This window comes from Polyodon spathula, chromosome 20 (assembly GCF_017654505.1).
Source record: "Polyodon spathula isolate WHYD16114869_AA chromosome 20, ASM1765450v1, whole genome shotgun sequence".
NCBI lineage: Eukaryota > Metazoa > Chordata > Actinopteri > Acipenseriformes > Polyodontidae > Polyodon > Polyodon spathula.
In genome coordinates, this window is record NC_054553.1 from 3,256,830 (window position 1) to 3,280,721 (window position 23,892).

At 45.5% G+C, this 23,892-nt stretch overlaps 1 protein-coding gene across 4 annotated transcripts; it reads right to left on the minus strand.

Moving 5' to 3' along the window:
• Positions 1-452: 452 nt before the first annotated feature.
• LOC121295413 (mediator of RNA polymerase II transcription subunit 12) lies at positions 453-23,892 on the minus strand. 4 transcript variants are annotated; one of them, XM_041219991.1, is made up of 44 exons: positions 23,763-23,892; positions 22,591-22,695; positions 22,008-22,199; positions 21,494-21,653; positions 20,980-21,155; positions 20,558-20,668; positions 20,011-20,283; positions 19,690-19,836; positions 19,489-19,588; positions 19,215-19,351; positions 18,753-18,884; positions 18,204-18,330; positions 17,754-17,989; positions 17,541-17,600; positions 16,970-17,143; positions 16,481-16,625; positions 15,624-15,742; positions 15,372-15,515; positions 14,831-14,994; positions 14,556-14,687; positions 14,099-14,326; positions 13,570-13,714; positions 12,971-13,091; positions 12,172-12,282; positions 11,960-12,073; positions 11,470-11,633; positions 10,938-11,117; positions 10,108-10,179; positions 9,429-9,598; positions 9,050-9,211; positions 8,716-8,827; positions 8,534-8,623; positions 8,186-8,295; positions 7,662-7,797; positions 7,056-7,217; positions 6,574-6,939; positions 6,294-6,444; positions 4,392-4,609; positions 3,996-4,073; positions 3,671-3,900; positions 3,404-3,503; positions 2,324-2,668; positions 1,243-1,324; positions 453-1,118 (listed from the first exon to the last, which is right to left on the minus strand). In XM_041219991.1, the coding sequence occupies exons 1-44, from the start codon at positions 23,859-23,861 to the stop codon at positions 1,081-1,083; spliced, it is 6,618 nt and encodes a 2,205-aa protein (XP_041075925.1). In that variant the 5' UTR covers positions 23,862-23,892; the 3' UTR covers positions 453-1,080. The 4 variants fall into 4 exon arrangements, with proteins under 4 accessions (XP_041075925.1, XP_041075922.1, XP_041075924.1 ...); XM_041219988.1 differs by lacking the exons at positions 453-1,118; positions 1,243-1,324; positions 2,324-2,668; ... (1 more) ...; positions 3,671-3,900; positions 3,996-4,073 and adding an exon at positions 5,981-6,054 and having other exon boundaries at positions 4,525-4,609; XM_041219990.1 differs by lacking the exons at positions 453-1,118; positions 1,243-1,324; positions 2,324-2,668; ... (1 more) ...; positions 3,671-3,900; positions 3,996-4,073 and adding an exon at positions 5,981-6,054 and having other exon boundaries at positions 4,589-4,606.

Here is a 23,892-nt window from a genome sequence, read left to right on the forward strand (position 1 = left end):
TTCATCCATCTTCATCTGCTGCCCCCTTTCCATCAGCAGTGCTGCATTCATCCATCTTCATCTGCTGCCCCCTTTCCATCAGCAGTGCTGCATTCATCCATCTTCATCTGCTGCCCCCTTTCCATCAGCAGTCTATACAGAATTGGTTTCTCCAACATGTTCTCATTAGTGAAGTTATTTACAGGTGATTGTATGAATAACTTTGTACAGCTTGTTAAAGTCTCTACAGAAGTATCAATAAACTGACAAAACCACCTCAGAAACTATTAACCCACATGCATTCAATCTGTTGAAATCATATCTCACACAAAATAGACTTTAGTCTCGGTATTCAATTTGCAAGCTAACCAATGCTGGTATAAGTTTCTCCGTACTAAAAATAAGATGACTGTCGATTATACTTGGACTAGACGGAGTTATGCTTCCAAACACACTTATAAATGCAAATGTGATGCTGTGGATATATTTAATATGATTTACAGATATCAAAAGACTGAAAAACTCAGACATGATTTTAATAAGGAAAAAAAAAGAATTGTACAAATTGAAATAAAAAAATTGCATTATTATAATTTTGTTGTTTATTTTATACACAAATTCCATATTCTCCTCCACAAAACTCCTTTGATTGTTATTCCACAGCAGGACTCTTCTTGGAGAAAACACCACAAAATAAAAGTCCTTGTTCCAAATGGAGTCAGTAGAGACCAGCAATAATCATGAACAAACATGTCTCTGTGTGTCTACAGGAGAGAAACAGGAACACAGAACTCCAGTGTGTCCTCCAAACCGACAGCATAATTAATCTCCACCCTCCTCCTTTCTCCAGCCCTAACCCGTTTCTCAATGCATGTGGCTGAACAGAGCTTATATCCTACAGAGCCTGTGCAGGCCGACTGAAAGTCAGCCCTGCTGGTGACCTCCAGCAAAGTCATCCTTGGCACAGAGAACAATGCTGTCCAAAAGGGCCCCCTGGTTGCAGCAGTGGCAGCAGCTTCAGCTCTGTGTTGCACTCATGTTCTTTTTTCTTTTGCTTTCTTATCCCCTGCCACACACACACCTTCCCAAGAACCCCCAGGATCAGTAATATGTGGTAGTGTTCTGTTGGGGCTGAGTATCTGTTGGAGGAGAATACAAAAATAAAAGATAGGTTACACAGTAATATCACGAATGTATATTTTAACAGGAGAGGGGAGGAGAGAATATAAAACACAGAGTGAGGAAGGGAGATCAGGTCCTTACTTGAGAGCTGCTGTTGAAGCTGTCGCACCAGCGCTGCCGTCTGTTGTTGCTGCTGTGTCTGCTGCATGCCCTGCCTGGGGAACTGTACAACACAATAATAAATAAATACTTCAGGGCACACGCGACATTGGTTTACTGCTCTGCTGGTTTTAGAATTCTCTTTCCCATACTATAATAACGGTCTGCATTTTTAAAAGGCTTCTGCTTCGTAAATCCCTTTATTTATAGGAGGTACCTGGCCCACACTGGGCACCCTGTGAAAGAATCACCAAAGCATGAGGAGGCTGTGGAGCCCTGACCAGCACATAGCTCAAACCACGAGGTGGCTCAGTGGCAGGGAGACTCTGCTTAAAACAGACAGATAGCTGCTGCTGTTTTTTATGCAGGCTCACAGGCAAGCTACTGGACAGAGGCTGCCAGCCTCACTCATGAGAATGTGTTTCAGAGCTTGTTGAAAGTGGCCTGTGAACAGAGTGTGTTCTCAATAAGCCAACCAGCATCTTCAAAAGCTGTGCTGGTTAGACACACTTGTATCCCTGTTTACAGAACAGGGTGCTTTTTAAAAGCAGGCACTATTCTTTTTAATTGTTTTCATTTCTGTTAAACTTACAATTTTCCAATCATATTTATTAATTTCAATTTAAAAAATGCATCTCCTGCCACAGCTATAATTCCACTGTATGCCTATGTAAAACTTAAGTGCAACACATACAGTTGGACAATACATCTCTTTAGCAAAATCCTCATCAATTGTACAAGGGGTTCTCTTGATATGACATGGACAACTTCCACTTTAGCCATCATCCCTGGAAACAAAACCTTCTAAAATTAACTTTAAAAAAAAAAAAAACAGGACAGCTTATCCTACTCTGTGTGGAAGTCAAAAAGCAAAACAAGGGAGCACAGTGTGTATGTTTATTGTGCAGTTGCATCTTTAGATGCCTTTAGAAGGCGAGTGATTCTTACATAACAAGCACATCGCAAGAGGCTGGATTATTCCCCAGCTACCCCACTTAAATTGACTGTCTGCTAAATAAGGGAGCACATGTCCTAACTCCTAACACTGTGCAGAATCCCTTACCATGGGTTGCTGGGGCGGCAGAGGCTGCATTCCCAGAGCCTGTGGCTGTGCCTGTGCTGGGGGTTGAGCGGCGGATACCTGCTGCTGCTGCTGCTGCTGAACCTGCTGCTGCTGCTGCTGAACCTGCTGCTGAACCTGCTGCTGCTGCTGAACCTGCTGCTGAACCTGCTGCTGCTGCTGCTGAACCTGCTGCTGCTGCTGCTGAACCTGCTGCTGCTGCTGGTGCTGCTGAACCTGCTGCTGCTGCTGGTGCTGCTGAACCTGCTGCTGCTGCTGGTGCTGCTGAACCTGCTGCTGCTGCTGCTGCTGCTGCTGCTGCTGCTGAACCTGCTGCTGCTGCTGAACCTGCTGCTGCTGCTGCTGCTGCTGCTGAACCTGCTGCTGAACCTGCTGCTGCTGCTGCTGAACCTGCTGCTGCTGCTGCTGAACCTGCTGCTGCTGCTGCTAGAAGGCAAATACAACAAATACAAAATGTAATGAATACAAGTGCTTTGTTTTAACCTGGTGTAGCAGGGCAGAGGCTGGGCAACCCAGAGCACCGCAAATAAGCGTCTTGACCACAATGCAAGAGAGCCGACAGGGGATAGGATGTTACTCATCAGGTGCTACAGCAATAGCCTGCTAGTTACTGCCCAGGTACAAGAGGCCTATAAGAAGATGCATTCAAAAACACACAACATAAGAACCTTAACCCTTTCATGCATGGCAACCTCATATTGAGATGGATATGGGGACATATGAAAGACAGAAATGCATGATGACCTCATATGAAGATGCCATTCCTCCCCCCCCCATATAAAGCAATTTATTACGTGTCTAAAACTACTTTTTTTCAGCTATTTTCCATGTCATGTATGAAAGAGTTAACCACATACACTGGGCAAACTGTATGCAACCAAGTTGCGCTGGTTATATGCGCACAACATACCAAAACTAAAATCAGTGAGCCTCAACATCTGAGCAACAGACCTGCACGGCTCAAACGATTTATCTAAAACGAACAGGGATTCTCACCCTCAAAGCCTGCTGCTGTCTCAGGTATTGTTGCTGCTGCTGCTGCTGCTGCTGCTGCTGCTCTGCCAGCATCTGCGTCGACCTTATTCCTGCGTGTACGCCCTGGTTGGTTATATGAGCCATTCCGGGCATCATGGGTGTCTGCTGGATGGGTGGATGGGAAAACCTGCAAAAGATCAGTGAACAACACAGGGGTCAGTCTCTGAAAATGAACAGATGGTACTTTTTTGGTTTAAAATGGTACCAGCAAAACAGGCATTTTGCAAACACTATTCTCCCAACCACAGAAAACCAAATAGCAGGTTATGGTTCTCCATTGCCAAAGTAACTGACCTCTGTGTGTTCTGGATTGGGTGCCCGTAACCCGGAGCCTGCTGATGAACGTAGCCGCTCGGCCTCTGTTGCATCTGCCTAAGGGGGTCCACCATGGCTGGGTTTGCACCTGGGTGTCCACCCTGGAAGGGCTGGCTGCTGTAAGTGGGAGGAACCATTCCAGTTGTCTGGGAGGGGTGCTGCTGCATCCCCATGTGAGAGCCATAGGTGGTATATCCTTGGGACATATTCTGGAAAATAATTCATTATATAGATTGGAAGAGACAGAAATATGAAAGTTGTAATACAGTAAAACATGCCCAATGCAATCAAAATCAGAACTCACCTGTGAAGGTTGCATCCCCCCATAGGGGGGATTAGGAGCCATCTGTCGCACCTGCTGCCCCAACATGCCCTGGCTCTGCTGTGGAACAAAGGAACATAACACCAGCTTTAATACCCATTAACCCATCTCACACTGACTCTACGACATTGCAACCTATGCATTATTTATCTATCTCTCTCCAACAAACCACAACATCCCCATGTTCTCTACCGACTAGTCTGTTCTTACCAGCTGTGCAAATAGACTCCCAGTCCCTCTGCTCTACCCACTAGTCAAACATTGCTTATTTCTCTCCAAACTAATCACTTGCCCACAATATCTAACACAGTCATCCAGCACGAACCCCAAAACACTAATCTTGCTCCCTGCTCATAGCCCGTTGACCCCTGGTCTTACCAGTTTAGCCTGCAGTTGCTGCCGCAGAATTTGTCCCTGTGCCATAGGGGGCTGCTTGTAAGGTCCCATTTTGTACTGCTGCTGATCCAGTCCCATCATCCCAGCCATCGTCCCCGGCATGCCTGGCATCATCCCAGGGTAGGGCGGGCGGTTTGGCATCAACTTCCCCATAGAAACGGTGCGGGAGGGGCGATACGTCGTGTCCAACCGGGGGCCTCCTGGCAAAAACCACATTCATTACTTTAGCTCTTACACAGGAGCCCACAGCTGTCCTCAGATTTTACATCAGGGGGACCCAGTCTGAAGCAACGGCAAAAGCTAATTTATTAGAGAACAAATGTTAAGGATACAAAACTGGTCAACTTTTCGGATAAATTAACTACTTCACATGCAACTCAGTTTTTGCTTGTGTGTTACGCTGCAAAAATAGTTTTCTCCCTTTCAGAATATCTGTACTGACCTGAAATGATGTATCGTGACACTAAGCAGGTGCCTATCTTATGCTTTACCTTTCACTACATCACCTCCGTGTATGATTTACTATCCCACAGTCGGATTTTAGGAGAGGCAGTCTCCACTGTTTCCCTTGTAAAGACGTTCATAATAATGCTAATCTCTATTTTCTTTTAATCTAGCTGCAGACTGAAACAGCACAGTAAATTATTAGCATCCTGACTGAACACATCTCTTATCCCCACACCAGCCCCTGCAACAACCAATGTATTGCAGGAGTTCCATGTAGACATGATGTTCAAGTCAAACATACATATTTTCCATCGTGGCTGCCATGTAATTTTCACTCTGCAGGGTCATCAACAATTCACAGCTTCAATGCCCTTGTCTGGTAGAGTTCAGATCACGCAGATGTGCTTTTGCTGCATGACACCAATTTAAAAACTATAAAGTGCTGGCAGAAAGGAAGTCTGAGGGTTATACAGATATTTTTCAGAACTAGATATATACCGTCTACAGTCTTAGTAGCCCTATACTGTCAAGGAAGCCATGAATAAATAATCCCACAGAGGCTTTTAAAAATTATACGCTGTAGCCGGGAGCCATCTTTACTATTATGATGAGAATGGGACAATAGGAGCTATGAGCACACAACCTGACCACTACTCTGTGCTGTTAAGGGCCTACTAGTTATGAGAGAACAGTCATTTTAGTTTAGACTGGAAGGTGGAAACAACTAGGACCAAGATTGTCTGTTAAACCTGACATTTTACAATCAAAATGAAGGCTTTATTTGTAGAGAATGGGAAGAGGGGCTATTTTTAGCAGATCTTTTGGCTTTAAAAAGAGACTACATTCCTGTGACCAGAATATAACGTTCAAAACAGACAGCTCCCTGCCCCCCCACTCCTCGAAACTCCCTTTGGTCGCCACATGTTGAGAAAGCCTATAAAAAAACTCCCTTTGGTCGCCACATGTTGAGAAAGCCTATAAATATAAAAGCTCCTTTCCAAGTCTCCTGTGCCGATTCATTTTGCTCTGAAACCGCGAAACACCGTGGCAGCTGTTTTAAAGTCATAACAATACACGATTATGAACTGAACAATGCTGAATGGCGCTGGAGGACAGCTGTTTACCTGAAGTCAGGGAGGAGGACCAAACAGGCACAGCACTCGATGTCCTGTGAGGGCTACTTCCATATAAAACAGGCCTGTTAAGGAGCGCCAGGGAAAAGCATGTCATGGCAGAACAGACATGAAACTGCATGAAGACTGTTAAAAGCATCAAAAACAATGAGCCCCTGCTAATGGCTACACTGTCTCAGTGAATCCAATAGTCCAAGAAGCCTTGTTAACACACACCTGATACACACTGCAACCAACCAAGAGACACTGCCTCTTGTAAACAGATTTGCAAATAGACTATTTAGAAAAGTTCCTGAGAAGTTACCTGCTGGCAGAGGCTGGTTCTGTGTGTACATCCCCATAGGGGGTTGCACGTACCCCATCCTGTTGAAGGGGTGCCCTGGCTGGGCATGCACAAGGTCTGGTGGCATCCCTCCCCCATAGGATAGTCCACGTTGTGTGTTTGCACCATAATCCTAATGAGGTAAAAAGAAATGTCATAATTACTTGATTGTGTCAAGATGTGTGAATACATCTGCATTTATGTACGTCTACTATTTTACTCCTGGTTTTAGTTGATGTATGCAGATCAAGCTGTTCCTCACCTCTGTCTTACTGGTGGACTGGCTGCGCTTCTTCTTGCTTGGTTTCTTCTTGCTGGAGTCTGTGTTGGTGGGGGCGATCTTCTCCGGCTTGACAGCCTCGATGGGTTTCTTCTCTGGCTCGGGCGGGACGGGGGTAGGGGGCTCCTCCTCCTCGGGGGGCAGGGGCAGGGGCTCCAGGTAGTAGCTGCGTGGTTTGGGCTTCAGGTGGGTGTGATAGAGCAGGAGGCGCTGCTGCTCCTCGAACTTGGTCACCTTGCGGTCCACACGCACCGTCCCAAACCAGCCCCAGGACAGCGGCGCAGAGTGCTTCAGACCCTCGAACACGTCCCAGGGGGAGATCTTCTGTTTCGTCGACACCTGCAAACCCTGGGGCGGAAAAAGAGAGATTCAGTTTTTACACATCATGAAGCAATTACAGTAAAGCACAGTAATGGTGAGTGACAGTGCGATGAAAGGTGCTGTATGTCTACACTGTATCTCACCTCCTTCTTGAAGAGCGAGTCAAAGCCGGCAATCTTGTTCCCTTTGGTGTCAATGAGGGAGCCCTGGGGCTCGCAGGTGATTACGTCCCGGGTTTGTTTGGGGAGGGGGAGCAGCTGACGCACCTTCTCCAGGCTCTCCGATTGTCTGTCCCCAAGCTCTTTCTATTGGGGTGGGAGGAAAGCAAGAGGAAAAACATGGATTTCAATAAATTCAGTTTATAAATCCAGACTCCCACTCCAACTAACTACATTTCTAACGTCCCCGGAAGTCCATAATTAACAATTACATCTTTAAAGAACCATTTATGACCTAAAGAAATTTTTTTCACGCAAACAGCCCTGTGTGCCTCACACTGGAGATATAGGAAATACACAATTGCAAACATAAAATGGTAACTTCTACATAAGATGCACGGTGTGTTGAAGCACAAGGGTTTGTCTAATTAAACCCATAGAAAAACCTGTGTGTGCTCAAAATGGTATTCCATCCTTGAAAGTGAATAAATGTTGCATTCTAAAAAATGGTAGTCATTAAAAAATGACTACCATACACCAGCTACCAGCCTTGACATGAAATTAATTGCAAAGCATTAACCAACGCCTTACCCTGAGTTTCTTGACCAGGTTCATGTAGGCCCTCTTGTTCTCCTCCATGCTGCCCTGAGAGATGCTGGACATGTCAGCCGCTAGCGTGCCATTAATGAGAACACTGAGCATGTCCAGTACTGTGGTGAACAGCTCGCTGGAAGACAAAGACAGAGATTCAGCAGTGCTGGGGGGCAGAAATACAGGCCGATCAGAAACAGAGGAAACAAGGGAACAAATTACTGCATGGAGAAGGAAAAAAACAGGACAGGTGCTTCGCATTTACAAACATCAAAGAAAAACATGACACCCACCACTTGGGCGATTGCAGCGTGTTACTCACATCCTGCACAAGGAGGAGGGGGATTGGGTTATTTAATTGCTCTCCACCAGCGTCTTACACATGGGAAAGGTTCTGACCCAAAAGCAAGGATTGTCTAATATCTCTCTCCCCCTCTCTCGCTCTCTCACACACAGGGCATACACAACACAATGAAGGCAGGAGAGACCCATGACTGGGAGTGGAGAGGGAAAGCTGTCCCTACTTGTTGGACTGCATGTCGACCGTGCCGCTGCTGATGATGTCCAGGAGAAGGACGGCCCACTCGGTGGTCTGCTGGGTGCTGCGCTGGACTGTGTCGAACATCCCTCCAACCTGCAGGACAAAATAAAGCAATCCGCTTTCTTAAAGAAAAAAAAAAACTAAAGTTTTGGAACCACTATGCAAAATGGTTCTTTACAACACTAACTGGCTGTAAACATTAAAGTCTGAAACATGTATACAACATCTAAGCCAAACTCTCCTCCTCAGCCGTGAAGCACACACCAGGACTAATTTTGCTGTGCCTCAAGAAAATAACCCCTCCTCTGTACAGCCCAGCCCCCCTCCTCACCAGGTTGAGCCGCAGCTTCAAGGCTTCATGCATCAGCTGTTTGGCTTTACAGTCATCCTGATACTGGTCCTCGCGCCAGTTGGTGACAATCTGAAAAGCAAGAACTCAAATGTTATCATTGCCATCTACAATTAGAGTCTAAACTCTACATGCTGCCAATCATTTGAAGAGCCCGTCCCTACCTGCTGAACCTGGCTGTAGAGGGAGGTGAGGAGCCCCTCTCTCTGCTCATCCTGCCCTTTCAGGCATGTCAGCACCAGAGACAGGAAGGGCTGCTGGCTCAGCAGAGACATGCTGGAATTGCACCAAAAAAAAAAAAAAAAAAAAAAGAGATACTTAATTACAGGCCTAGTCATCACAGGGGACTTATCCTACAGTTGCGGTAGATTGTGAAAATGCATACATTATATGGACAGCTGTGGATAAACTACACATCTGTGGATACACATTCACGTGATATGATGGTCATGTGTGTTTGAGTCAGCAGCGATTATTGTGTTTGTGTGAGTCACTCACCTCTTCTGTTTCTGCCGGTCCCTCTCCTTGCGGGACGAGGAGCCCAGGTGCTGCCCTTTTTCCAACTCCTCTCCCGCGGCCTTCAGCACGTGGCCCTGCACAGACGTGGCTAGCTTGGCGATAAGAGGGGCCACCAGCCAGACTCCTGAGCGTTCTGACGAGCTGTGGGGGGTGAAATTAAAACAGACAGGGGGGTTAAAACCTTAGTGATGGTCTTGTCCTCGTGAATGTCCACAAATATGCGCAGTCAATCTCTGTTGCACTTCAGTCGATCTGTCTTGCACTGTAGATAAAACAAATGCCAGAGGGAGGACTTTACAATGTTAGTCTAACACAGGGGAGCAGCAGTGCTGAAGTCAGGCAGAGCAGAGTTACACACCTCAGGACTGGCTTTAGCTTGCTGGCGTTGCTGCTGTTTGTCACCGCGCTGCCGATGCTGCCCAGCCCTGCAGACCCGTTCCCAGAGGGGTTACTGGAGTTCATCTCGGCTGACTTCTGGAACACTTCGATAGTCGCCTTCGCAATGTTCTCCAGCAGGGAGTTCAACTCCTGGAGCAACCATACAGAAATAAATAAATACCAATGCACCAATTCCACTGAGATTATTATTCAATTGCATTTCCATTTAGGAAATTACTACACAGAGCTGGAAAGAAGACTCTCATTGCATAGCAGTTTGATCCATTCCTGGCTTTACAAGACACACCTGAGATTGTTACCTGCACACTGTGGTCAACCAAGCTTATTGTAAAAAACTGGAATGGGTGAAACTGCTGTGTAATAAGAGTCTTACTTCCAGCACTGCTACAGGAATCCTTCAGAAGCATGCATGCATCACTAGAGGGAAGAATGTTAGTCTGAAAAAAATGCAAACAAGTAAATGGGAAAATACAGTAACTACTGATGTGTATCATCACTGGTGTAACGCAATGAGTTTTGCCACTAGGAGTCACTCCCTTGCCCGTGCCTGCTTCACGTTTTACTATAAAGCAGGCTACATCCAAAACTCCCTGAGCCTGCAAAACCACCTCCATACCCCCCAGTGCAGGCTGACTTACACTGCCTGTGCTCTGCTTGATCATGAGCTGGAGCTCCAAAGAGGATTGTCTCATGGTCCACTGATCCATATTCTGTAGGAGACACAAATGTAGCTTAAAAGCACATTGAAAAAAGTTCCCATCTCAGCAAAATGGAATGGAGCCACGGAACAAATTTCATACAACCCTTTAAACCTACTTCCCCTTGCCTCTAACCTTGCAGCTGTTACCTGTCTCTCACTCAATAACTATATCCCAGGATCAATTTCCATCATTGCTAGCAGAGAAACAGCATTTAAATCAGGACTAAGAGAAAGCCCTTTTCTTAAATATATATACTTCTTGTAAATCTTTACAGTGAATTATGCTACAGCGCAGACACATAAATCTACTAGTAAAAATGAAATAAGGAACACACAATATCTATTCCCTTTGCTCAGTCTCCACAGGATCTCTATTCACTGGCTCAGCTAATGTTTCTGCTTCCCGAGCCTGGAAAGATGACTGACTCCGCTCAACCTTATAAATCTCTGGCTCCTGTACTGATGCACTAAGCTTCACTTCCCTCGATTCAGCCATGTGGTGGGTTGCAAAATACAAAAGCTCAAGTCAATAAATTCTAGTCATTATATACTACAATAACTTGAACCATGTGATGCACGGAATTGCGTGTCAGTCCATTCCAATTTACTTAAATATCGGGGGAAAAATATATATATTCCCCCGATATTTAAGTAAGTTGGAATGGACTGACACACAATTCCATGCATCACATGGTTCAAGTTATGTTTAAAAATCTATACTCCATTGCAGAAAGGACTTGATGGCTTCTCCCTGAGGCTGTAGCTGACCTGCAGGATGCGTTTGATCCTCTGTCTCTGCGGGTTATCCCCCTCCTCGCTGTCCAGCTGCCGGTGCGGATAGCAGATGAGCTGCAGGAGGCGCTGGGCCTGGACGTTGACGAGGACGGGGTCCTGCAGAGCACTGCTGTCCTCCGAGAGAGACTTGAGGCAGCGCTCCCCCACCCACTCCTTCAGCAAGAGAGGTCAGAGGGAAGGAGAGTGAGTAAAAAAAGGAAAGCCATGGAAGGAGATGAGCAACTGTGTGTGCGCACAAGCCCAGTAACCACTGCATCACTGCTTTTTAATAGTAAGACAAAAGCCAGAGAAAAGGATCTGTGAACAAAAGCAAGGCCTACTCTTGAGGCACTGTTAAATGAAAGGCTCCACTGATAGAACAGTTTGTCATTGATGGAGCAAGAGTTTGAAACGACATAATAATAAAACAGGGCATGCTTAAAGATGGAAAAAACAAGGATGAAGAAGAAAAGAAAAAAAGTTAAAGTAACAGGACTCGGCTTTGCTAGCCCCCCCACAGCCCTACCTGCTGGCAGATACTCTTCAGCACGTACTTGGCGTACGCATCCAAGCTAGCCGTTTCTATAGAGACCGAGCGACCACCTGTCTTCTTGGAGCACAGGTCATCTTCCGTAATGTCATCGAGCCCCGCAGGGTGAGAGAACCCCGAGCCCTTCAACTCAGCATCGCCTAGCGAGAGGAAGGAAGGAGGGCGAGAGTCAGGAGGGTCCCCAACCTGTACGTCTCTAAAGGGTTATTCTGAGCAACTTGAAGTTAAGGAACGACTATTTTTTTTTTTTTTCTCCCACCCTACCCTCTCCCAATCAAAAACGTGTCCTCTTATCAGATTATCAGGCTTCCCTGTCACAGAACCAAATATGCACACATATTTAAAAACAAGACAGTGTACACTTATTACCATTGGTTTGTACTTAAATACCTTGTAAGTGGTAATACTTAATATCAAGGTGAACAGGGATTAAAAAGAAGAAGCTGGTTGTCACAGTGACGCTTACCCAACATGAAGACTGCCTTCAGGACTGCAAAGACAGCTCCCACCACAATGCTGTTCTGGGAAGCAGCCAGTAGGTGTCGATCACAGGAGGACCGGATACCAACCGAGGGCTTATCTGTAGACAAAGGGGAAGGAGGAGACGGTGCTTGTTTACTTACACAGCACTGATTAAAATACTGGGAGCAGGTGGAATTGATATACCACCAAGCGTACCTGACTTGCTGCTGTCCTGATGGCAGGGGTTGCGCTGCGGGGTTTTGAAGAGATGGAGGAGAATCCTGCAGGTTAGCCTGGCACCAGGCTCCGAATCCTGCTCACTGCAGGCTACAGACAGAGACAGACAGAGAAAGAAAGCATGATTCAGAGAAACCAGTCCCAAAATAACTACAAAACACTGCTTCCAAGTCTTGAGGTATAACTAGTTCAGTTCTGAACACCAGATCACAGTATTTGATACCCTTCGCCGATCCCCTATTCTCAAGTCCTAAGGAGGCCCCTGCACATCTGGCAACATCTCAAACTCCTTTCAGTAAACCTCCATCTCACACTAACCCTCCTTTCAGTGTGTCCTTGATATCGAAGGTAGGAAAAGATGCTTTCAATCCCCAGGCCTGACAGCTCAGTGGCTACAGAACAAAGCTCCCAGGAGTGGAACAGTCTCTGGAGGCAAAGATCAAAGGAAGCCCATCACCAGCCCCCAACTGACATTAAAAGTAGCATCTAATATACAGAGCCTTGTTGTAACCTGGTACCAAGCTGCCTTCCCTCCTGACTATTGCTCTAACTACTTCAAGCTCGTATTTCAGCACTTCAGAAAAACCTAGTAGAAAAAGAGGCTAGATTCCTTCTTTCAGCTGCAGAGATCCCTTTAGCCTTATTGTTAAACATTTAAAAATAAAAAGCACCTGTACACTGTACATATTCCTATGCTTACGAGAGTCAGACCCTCGGCCAGCCGTACCAGAAGGAAGTCAGAACCTCTAGTACAGAACCTGGACGAAGCAGCACTCACCTGCATTGAGAAGTGAAGGAATCGCCACACAGCGGACCAGATCCTCCAACAGCAGGCACTGGCGGGCAATCAAGATTGCAACAAAGGTCGCCAGGGAGTCATGGAAAGAGAGATCACTCACCTGAGTGGATTGGGGGGGAAGAGAAATGATTTCTGTTGGGAGTTTTCTGTGACAGCTACCTCATTAAAAAGATACCAATAACATTTATTTTTGCCTAACAGTTGCACACCAGTCAATCCATGCTTGAAAAATGCATCTGTGATGAATTCAGTTTTTCTAAAGATGCTGGGTTGCCTGGAGCATTGCAGACTGGATTCTCTATGAATTAATAGCACGGGTTTATTCTGACAGAAACCCCTGGACTTAAACTATTTGCTTCAAAATTGTCTAAATATGGGGTTGGTTTCCTCAAAAGCAAAATTCAATTCTGGACAGGGGGGGGGGGGGGGGTGCCTTGACATAATGGTTTAGAACACTAGAAAATGTTTGTCAATCACAGAATACACAAAAGGGATTTAACATCCTTTCGCAAGCTCTGATCTGCTCATCATCCTCTCTCCCTTGTATACATTTCTGGAGACCTGAGAGGGGTCCTTACATCCACGTTGCAGAGCAGGTCGTTGAAGCCACAGTTTCCATTGTTGGAGGAGCAACAGAGGGCCTTGAGTACGCCCAGCCACTCTGCACTCAGGGACCGACAGTAGGCAGTGAGCTCTGCACACAGGATCCCAATGTCATTCACTCTGTCCAGGAAACAAAACGAGAGCGAAAGACCGGCAGGGGTTATGCTAGGGTCGGAACAATAATCTATTATCAGGGTTTTACCAATAATTACTTTAGTCTTTATTATCGATAATCATATTATCAGAAATTACATTTCTGATGTGAAAAGCAGAAAAGGTACAGTGTCCCAGCAGGAGTGTTTTAAATATGAAAACCAAAAAAGCAGAAAAAAAAGCGTTTGAGCAGGAAAGTTCCAACTATGAAAAACAAAAAACCGGCAATTAATGGGAATAAAAAAAACCTGATTACTAAAAATTGAATTACCCTTAAGCTAGACACCATACTAATAATTTCAAGCAAATCAAGAGACAAAAGAACTCTTGAACATTTTGTAGTGCGTTTACCTCTCTGGGTCGTGGTGGCCCACACACACGTACATGAGCACATTGCACACAAAGCTGTAGCGGTTGGCCGGGTTGTCGTTCAGGATCTTGCCTGCCATGGAGTGGCTGAAGTTGTGAGCCGAGGGATTCTCGATGGTGTCGATCATGAATTCAGGGTCCCACAGCATGTTCGAGTCTGAGGGGTCAATGTTGCAGTATATGGAGTTCTTCACCTTTGAGCAGAAATCACTGTCCGGATACAAAGACACATCAGATACTGCACTTACACACACATGGCTAGTTACAGTTTACACTTGCTAATGCTTGAATCTACTGGATATGTCAGAGTTCTAACCTTAACAGTGACAATAACGTAATAAATCAATACACAAAATGATAAAATGTGCATATGATACTGAAAGCAGTGACTTGAATGAAATGAATATTTTCTCTCTGCAGACTCTCTTTCCTTGTTTACCTGAAGATCTCCCCGAACTTGCTCTTGAGGTGGCTGCAGGAGGTGTAGAGGTCGTACAGGTAGGCCAGGATGCAGCGCTCTGCCGAGGAGCAGTCTGCAGGGTTCACTCCATGCTTCACCACAATGCGCAACCTGCAGGGGGCGCCACACAGCGTAATCACTCACTGACACACCAGGTCACACAGGACTCCCCAGACAGAATCAGACTGGGATACAGATTTACGAAAAGGTTGGGCCTGTGAAGTGCAATAAAGAAGAGGAGATGCAAGGCTCACCCATCAAAGACCTGTGCCGTCTGGTCGGGGTTGAGAATGAGGCAGGAGTGGTACCTCCGAAGCACGGCCACGATACACAGGCACAGCCCCGTGGTGTAGCTGCCAACCAGGCTGGAGGACTTCAGCAGCAGCTCCGCCTCCACCAGGCTTAGCTCGTTCAGCAGCTGCCCAGGAGAGAGAGAGAGAGACAGAGCAGGGCAATCAGACACAAACCACTGGGTTCCTGAGGTGCTGGTTCCATTTGTATTGTCCCACATCATCCACCGATAAGAATATGAATCGCAACTAATTTCAGCATTGAAGACGCTGAAGACTTCAGGTCAAAACGTTTGTCTTTGTTTTCTTTCAGTATTTCAAAATTTAGCACTGTCGAGGGTTAGACATTACATTGATAAAAGGCATTTTCAGAAACTATTTTCTACTCGTAGTTTTACAACAAAGGGTGTGGGGTTTATGTTTTTTAAGCTCACAGGGGGCTGTCCAGTGCTAGACCGCGGGACACTGGCAGGCCAGGACCTTTCACAAGCAGAGGGCCAGGTACCTGAATGGCAAAGTCAATGAGGCCACTGATGTTGAGGGAGTATTCCATGAGGTCGAAGATGAACTGGATGTGCTGGACCAGTGGCAGGTGGTAAGACATCCCTAAGGCAAAGCTGGTGATCTGTTCCAGGACATTTCGAGACACCTGCCAAGCACACAGAACAAGGAAACTTTAAAAAAACAGCTCCCATCCCAGAACATTCAGGCTGCAAGCAGTGGGAAGCCAAGGTGAGGGCAAGTGTGTGTCTCTTACCTGAGAGGTGACCTGGTGCTGGTCGAAGTGGGAGAGATGCTGGAATTTGGAGAAGATATCTTCCGCCGTAGGGAAAGCTTCGGGCTTATTCCTCTTCCGCTTCTGTCCTTCTTCACCCCCTGCAAGAGAAAACAAATCACAAAACACCACAAGAATGAGCATGCATGACATTAATTTGGTCAATTAAAAAAAAAAAACACACACCACCACTCATCATCCAATTTGTGCTGGAGTCAATACACATTATCTGTGATAAAACCAGTTGCCATAGGTCTGAGAACAACAAAACTAGAAAAAGGGCATAAAAGACTTCAAGGACAACCCCCCTCCAAGGGTCCTCCTGAACACAGCCTCGGCAGGAGATCAGCTACCAGACTAGAGATCAGACAGGCCCAAGCTGCAAACAAGTCTCCTGAAAATTGTTAACAGGTTGCCAGTCTGGATCTCATAAGCCGTCCAGTTTACTATCATCAGCACTCAATTTATCTCTCTAGCCTGAACGGTAACATCTGCTGGCAGCGTTTCAAATTCCTGCCAATTATAAGCCTGAGCCTCTCCACCTTCTGAATTCAATTACCAAGCGGGTGTGTGAAGGACGCCCTCTACTGACAAAGGATTACTACAGGTGTAGAGTGATGAGTAGTTGTTTTCTATTCCTTCTATAAAAAACCTTAAACAGCTGCACCCTGGGTTACAGATGTTCAGACTAGTCAGGTACACAATATCTTTGCTTCTGCATGTTTTACGGCTCACTAACTAACAGCTATAGGCTCTGTGCAGATGATAAGACAAAATCATGTGACACGGTTCAGTTCCTTTGCCTAATGTGCCTACATGTGAAAAACAGCTCGACTCACCAGTTTCTGCTGTGCTTTTCCGGTTCAGCACCTTCAGGATATCTTTGGTGATTTTCTTGATGGCGTGCCGCGCTTCGTCTCGCTGCTTCCCCACACCGTATAGAACCACTAATCGCTGGTTACACTCGTGGCTGGCACTCTCCTCCTGTAAGGAATAAAATGGGTAATAGGAGCTCAGTGGAACACATAAATATGAATGATGAAAACAGCTGTGACAGGGTTTAGAGTTTCTATTAGGCTGACCATTATTTATTAAGCCATTCTCCAATGCAAGTCTCAAACCCACACGTTTGAAATTTGGAGGAAGGTGGTTGTGTGCACACGAACACAGTATCACATATTAATTGTGCACAAAGCTCAACTCCAAATATGAGAAGAATATAAGTCCTACTGAGTGTGGAGCAGTTTCGGCAGTCAGCATACAACACAGCAAAACTACAGATTAGATGGTTTTTATAGTACTTGGGAATTCAAGCTGGCAGCGTTTACCTGGGGGATGGGGAAGTGCGTTGCGTACTGGATGTGCCGAGGCAGCTCGTACACCAGGGGGAATGCCGGGTCGGGGCCCTTGTCCTTGGCCAGAGTTTTCCCATCCTGTTCTGAGTTGGGTTTCTCCGGGGAGGGGCTGCCCTTGGACTCACAGTGCATCGGAGGAGAGAACATCTGAATGAAAAGGGGGAGAGAGGGAGATACAAACCATCATTCAGGAATCTGCAGAAAAAAACACTGTATACAGAACAAAGAATCCTAGCAGACTGATCCAGTTAGACTCAAAAGGGGTTACCAAGGCATAAAATTAGCCTGCACCTTCATAAGAATTGTAATATGAATCAATTCTGATAGGGGGGGGAGGAAGGGCTTCAATTTCAAATGGACAGGACTACATCACGAAGATGCTTTGCAAGAGGATCATGCAGGATCAAGTACATCCAAAACTGTTTGGCTAAATCCCATTGCTGTTAAGTGTTTGCACAACTTCTGTATAGGGGGTTATTGCCTTGATTCTTGTTACCAATACATAGACACTTAACCTTGTTTTGACACCTCTGCAATAACTTACATCGTCGAAAATGGCGTTGGAGTTCTGATCAATTTCCATTGACTCTGAGAGGCCAGCATCCTGGCAGGAGGAAAAAAAAAAAGTAAAATAAAGAGACATGTTGATCTGGCTTTTCATTTTAAAGATTTTTTGATATACTACTTTAATTTGCAGAATAGAAATAAAGGGCAGGAGAATCTGTCCGTTTTAAGCACGGGCATTGCGAGTCAGTACCTCCATCTTGCCCCCACCCCCAGCTCCAGCCTCCTGCTCCTTGCGGTCTGACTCGTCAGCGGGCTCCTCGCTGGGGGAGCGGGGGCGGGGAAGGTGGGAGTCAGAGGCCAGGTCCCCTCTCGAGATCAGCGTGCACATGTAGATGTTGTGCGAGAAAACGTCGTGCCGGATGAGTTCACAGAAGAGGAGCACCAGGTTTGAGAACTCCACACGCTCACTCTCATTCCCTGGCTCAGCTAGAGAGAGAGAGAGAGAGAGAGAGAGAGACAAAGCACAAAATACATTTTAAAAACTACTTACAAGAATTGACTTCAGATCAGGACTGAATTACAGTGGTATAAAAGACACACTGTATATTTTTGCCATACCATCAGCCGCTTAACAGTGAAACCAAAGTTAGTCTTAATTTCACAAGCCATGGGTTTAAACCTTCTGCGTTAGATAACATACTGAGTGTGGGAGCCTGTGTGTCCAGGAACTGCAACAAGACGTCCTGGAAGACTGGCAGGGTAGCAGCAGAAAGCGATCCTGAGGAAACAGAGCCCTTCTCGTCCACAACTTCAGACTCCCCACACCTCTACAAGGAGAAACACAGAGACCACTGTGCAACAACTCTATACACAAAAACCATTACACAGCTAGGGAGCACAAATTATATATAATTAAAGTACATCACAAGTGTTACCAATTACATTGGACTGTAGTGTAAAACTACCACCAAAAGAGCAGTTCTATTTGGCCTGAAGAACTTCAATCAAACTACTGCTGTATTACTACTTGTTATGACTGATCTGGCATATCAGTTTGTATACAACATTCTTACATTGCTAGTCATAAGGTATGCTATTAGTGTCTCACTGACTTCTTGCACTGAATAAACCATTTGGTGTTTCTTCATAGAGAGGTCCCAGACACAGTTCATCAGATACGGTTTGCTGTTTTTGCTTCATGACATGGTGTTGAAATGAGCTCCCAGCTAGGAGAGGTGCCTCTGCTTACCTCAGCCTCGATCTCAGCCTGCCTCTTCTCTAGGAGTTTTGCCACCACCATGGCTCGATGTCGCCCAGACCGCTTGCAACTCACCGCCCACTCGCACAGCAGGGTCACCACCGCGTCATCATCCGGGGACATCTGCGGACAAGTCACTAATCATCAACAGAGCAAGGTTTATTTTGCAGGGTAGCCCTTCATTTCCTAATACTAATTACTGTCGACCCCAAAGTTCCTTTGTGAAAACATGGTAGAACTATACCATAGTTATTTTAAAATCCCATCCAACTACTTGCCATTATCTGATAGCGCTATAACAAAGCTGTAGTGCTTTAAGTTTGAGAACAAAATTCAAACCACAAAAATACTGTATTTATGGATTATGTTTCTTGTGCATACTGTTGTATAACCATCGCTTCAATCCCTATCCCTATAGAAGTATGCCACATGTGTGAAAGAGCTCAGTCTCACCTCGTGACCGTCTTTGCTCTGGCCCGCGCCAAAGATGCGGTTGTAGAGGGAGTCCAGGGAGTTGCTGAAGTCAGACTTCTCGAAGCTGTGGCTGTCCAGGACCTCCAGTGTGTGCAGGACGCGTCCAATCGTGAACCCTAACATGAGAATAAAACATGGCATCCATGACTGCTGCACGTGTCACTTTTACATCCCATTACTGTGGCACTGAATTTGATTCCACTGATTTTATAACTCGCAACACGAGGATATCTCCTGAGAAGACCCTCTTTACCTGCTGTGGTTTCCTGGCACTTATCGAACGACCACCTGACTTCCACAGCCTGGCCACGCTCTTTGATCTGCTCCTCAATTTCTCGAACCTTTGCTCTGACCTGGGAAATAAGGGCAGGTATACTGTGAAAAACAGCCCACACAACACACCCATGAAAACACACACAGCCACATTCCCATCTGATAATCCCGCAAGACTGACCTGCTGTGTAAAGGACGTGTTCCCACCTGGCATGGGCAGGTTGGACGGTGCTATGGGCAGCAGGTCCAAAGGCGAACCAGTCTTGTTCCTGCTGTCCATTAGGGAGTAGTGCCACACCAGAGCACTGGGGCAGCACAGCACGATACTCTAGAGCCAGGGACACAGAAAGAACACTTTTGAGCAATACAGACATTGTGGGAGGATATATAGTCTGTAATGACACAATCCAGGGATAGATCGCATCCAGGCTCAGGCATTTTAATTTAGCTAGTTGAAAAATGTAATAGCCTTTTTATGAGGCACTGGGCAAGGGAGTCCCACCTGTAACATGCAGCTAAGTCCAAAGACCAGAGGCCGATGCTGCGGGCAGATGTAGAAGTCAGTGAAGGGAGTTTGCGGCTGGTTCCCCCCAGCAGGTTGAGGGGTTGGCGTCTGTGGCAGAGCGTTCCCGGGCTGTGCTGAGATCCCGTGGGCCTGGTGCCCTCCCGGTCCTGGTCCCACACTCCCATCACTCAGTAGTAACGCTAGCCGGCGAGTACAGAAATAGGCCAGCCGCCTCGAGAGGTAGGCAGACTGCACAAACTCGCCAGAGTACTGCAGAAACACAGGAAAGGTAAGGGGCGTTATTATTTTGCTTGGGACTATAAAATGCACTGCAAACATTAAACAATCCAGCAAATAAACATGAAATGGTCCAATGATGTGGATGTACTGCAAGTCTACTGCAATCCTGCTAGTTACAAAAAAGATTTTGCTGCCACCTGGTGGACTAAAACTGCCTATATTAGAATTCCAGTTCTTTTCCATTTTTTATTCCATGCTGTTTCTATATTAAGTTTATTCGGGTTGAGTGTTTTCCCACGGTTACCTGCAGCATGAGGGGCAGGAGCAGCTTCAGTAGCTCGTCCTCTCCAGGCCTGATCTTCTCAAAGCACTCGAGAACCCAGGTCAGGAACTCATGTCTGTCCAGCATGCCGTCCTGAAAGACACACAGAAAAAACAGAAACAGTCAGCACCAGGCACAGAGACAATATATATTCTGAGAAAGAACTTTCACACACAGAGCAAGTGCACTTTGACAGATATTTTGTAAGGAGAGTATATCAGCCTTACAAAGAAAAACAAATGCTAAACTGGCCAAAGCAGCTTTCACAGCCACAGACCTGGCGATAATGAATAGATAAAGGACACAAAAATGAGAAGTAAGGTGTAATTCAGTGTCATTTTGTTACCTGCATCACTATAGCTATTCAATAGTGTCAGTCTGCACACAGAGGGCGCTGCGCTCACCTGGAACATGAACATGGCCAGTTTCTCGTTGTACTCCCACTGTTTCATTGCAGTCTCCACCTCCACTGGTGTGGCCGGTAGTGGAGACCCACAGCCCTGGCTGGATGACTGCCGGTAAAACTCAGCAACTTTCTGGAGCTGCTCCCAGAGGTACTTGGTGATTATTTGTGTCCACTCTGCAAGGGGACAGCGAGAGACCTTCAGAAAAATGTACACTGAAAAGTATCATACAGTCCTTTCTAGAACACCCCATTATTCTTTTTTTATGCCAAAATGTCATGACACATTATTGTATCCTCATACAAAACCTACCCCTCTGTAATACCCTTGGGTAGTCCATGAGCAAAATGTTTAATTATAAGGATTTCATTCAATGCCATTTTTTCAGGAGTGGATATTTTTGCATCAACCAACTAGAACTGAACCTCTTAAAATATTACAAATGTTGTCTTGTAAACAAAGCTTATTGGGTACCTTTCCTGTTTGCATAAACATGCATTTTTCTTTACATTACCTATGCAGGGGTCAATCACATGCCTCTTCTTCACTTTGGTCTCAGTGATGGCAGCGTAGTACGCGCATGTCATTTTGATTAGCCAGGCCGCCCGCATAACTGGCACAGTGTATTTTGCCAAATAGCCGAACACCTCCTCCTTCTTACTGAATATCGGCACCTAAGATATGAAACAGAGGTTAACAAGAGTGAGAAGGTGGGAATCTGCCCACATTTTTGCATGCATTGCAATCAAAGCCCTTGCAAAAAAAATAAAATAATAAATACACTAACAAGGCTGGTTACACAGACCCTGATCAGCACTAATCTTGAAATACTTTACTACAGCTTAGCTACAGACATTGTGGGAGGATACATAGTCTGTAGTGATTAGTGCTGATCTGTTTCTGTGAACCCAGCCCACTACACAAAGCAGTCAAAATGTCAAAAGTGACAGAAGAGATTAGTGCATGTTTCTTTACTCTAAATGGGTTCTTCCCTGGTCAAGTAATCAATTCAAACTGAATCCCTGTACCTTCTTAGCAAGCTGTGTGAGGGGTTTAGTTCCTGCTAGGTCTGTGAACCAGTTGTTGATGGAGCTCTGGGACCTTGCTGTAACCAGCCAGAAATTATCCTTCTGGTTGACCTGGGGTTTCCTCTTGCCTGTGTCAGGGAATGTGTTACACCGCAGCTTCTCAGCAATAATGCTGCTGAAATTTGAACTGATCTGCAAACAAGAAAAGCCAAACAAAGCACTTTGAGCAAGGAATGCCAAGCCTAGTGAGGTCATTTGAATGAGATGGGCATTATTACTGCAATAAGGTAAGAAATCCTAGTTCAGCAATTCAGAGGATTCATATTAAAAACAGTTCAAGCCAAAAAATACAATGCAGAGGAAACAAAATGCTGAACATATAAAGGAGGTCACACTGAGAATCTGGGTAACAACTGAGATTTGCAAAAGAGAAAAATCCAATGCAAAAGAATCAGGACAGGGAGATTACACAACCTGGTAATCTAATTCAGGCATGGTGTCATTAAAGCTAAAGCATTGATGGCACATTTACACGCTCACTGCGACACGCACACAATAAAGCATGGGGAGCCTTTTTTTTTACCTTGGAGGGGTTAAAGTTGACATTTTTCGCACTGCCATGTTCGTCTCCCGAAACTGCCGGCTGGTTATTGAACCCCTGTTTCACATTCAGTGCTGTCAACTCATCCTGGAAACGAAAAAAAACAATGTTAAGTTTCAAGAGCTACACTGGAGATACAAAAACACATTCTGCACCCCACTGGTGTATTAATGCTTATTCTATCAATGTGGGCACCTTTACTCCACATATGCTTGAGTGGAGCAGGGTGGTGCTCTCTGCCTTAAACGCTGCATTTACGTTCTGGCACTATGCTGGTGCACTAAACTTTATCAAACAAAAGCAGGTAGTCTTTGACCTGCTAGCCACTTTCTCAGTCTGGGTGTATGATGCAGTGAGAATGCTAATGCTTAGTTAAATCTCTCTTGACCCTCAGGAAAGCAAGACATGTGTTTTTGTAATACTAACAATGTTCTAGGGTCTATATTACATTATGAAGTTATCTAAAACTACAGGGGCAGCTACACATATACAGAATTATGGTAGGCTTCAGGTTTATTAGGCAAAGCTAAAATAAAAATTGTGTCAGGCTTACCTTCTATAAACCAGTAATGGGCTCTAGAATTTAGTTGTTTGGTTTTCTGATGAATTAGACTATGGCTTAAAAACATGAGACAATGACATGCTAATAAATATTTACGTGGATGCGTTTGTAAATTAGGATTTGTTTTACATCGTCAGTGAATATTAATGAATATGTTTACATCGTTTCGCAAGAGATCGGGCATTGCAACAGCTAAGACAGCTTACAGCTGTTATTTTTAGTACACGTTTAATGCAACGGAAGTGTTCTGTGATACAGTTAAAATGTTATAACAATTCTAAATAAAACATTATTTATATTCAAGGTTTATTTCTGTTTACCCTCACTGATGCGACGTGAAATGGAAGGTACTGTATGGTAACTGAATCCAGTGCTGTTGGTTTAAGACTGTTAAGTTTAAACGCTTTTAGTTTATTTAGAAATACAAGGTTTGTATAATTTGCATTGTTATTGTTTCTAAGTGAAGCTCAACAGCAGGCCCACACCTCATCCTCGGACTATCCTGCAAGCTCCCTTCCCAAGCCGGTCAGTTATTCTCCCTGTTCCGCGTCCACTCCCCATCGGCAAATAAGCCAGTTTCCCTGCACCTCACCTCTTTCTGCTTGGGGTCCTGTGGATAAACATCGGGAGGCCCAAGTCTTGGCCGCTTCAGGGGCCGGTGTTCGCAACTTAGCATCCCGAAAGCGGCCATCTTTCCAGCGGCATCATTCACAGCGAAGGCT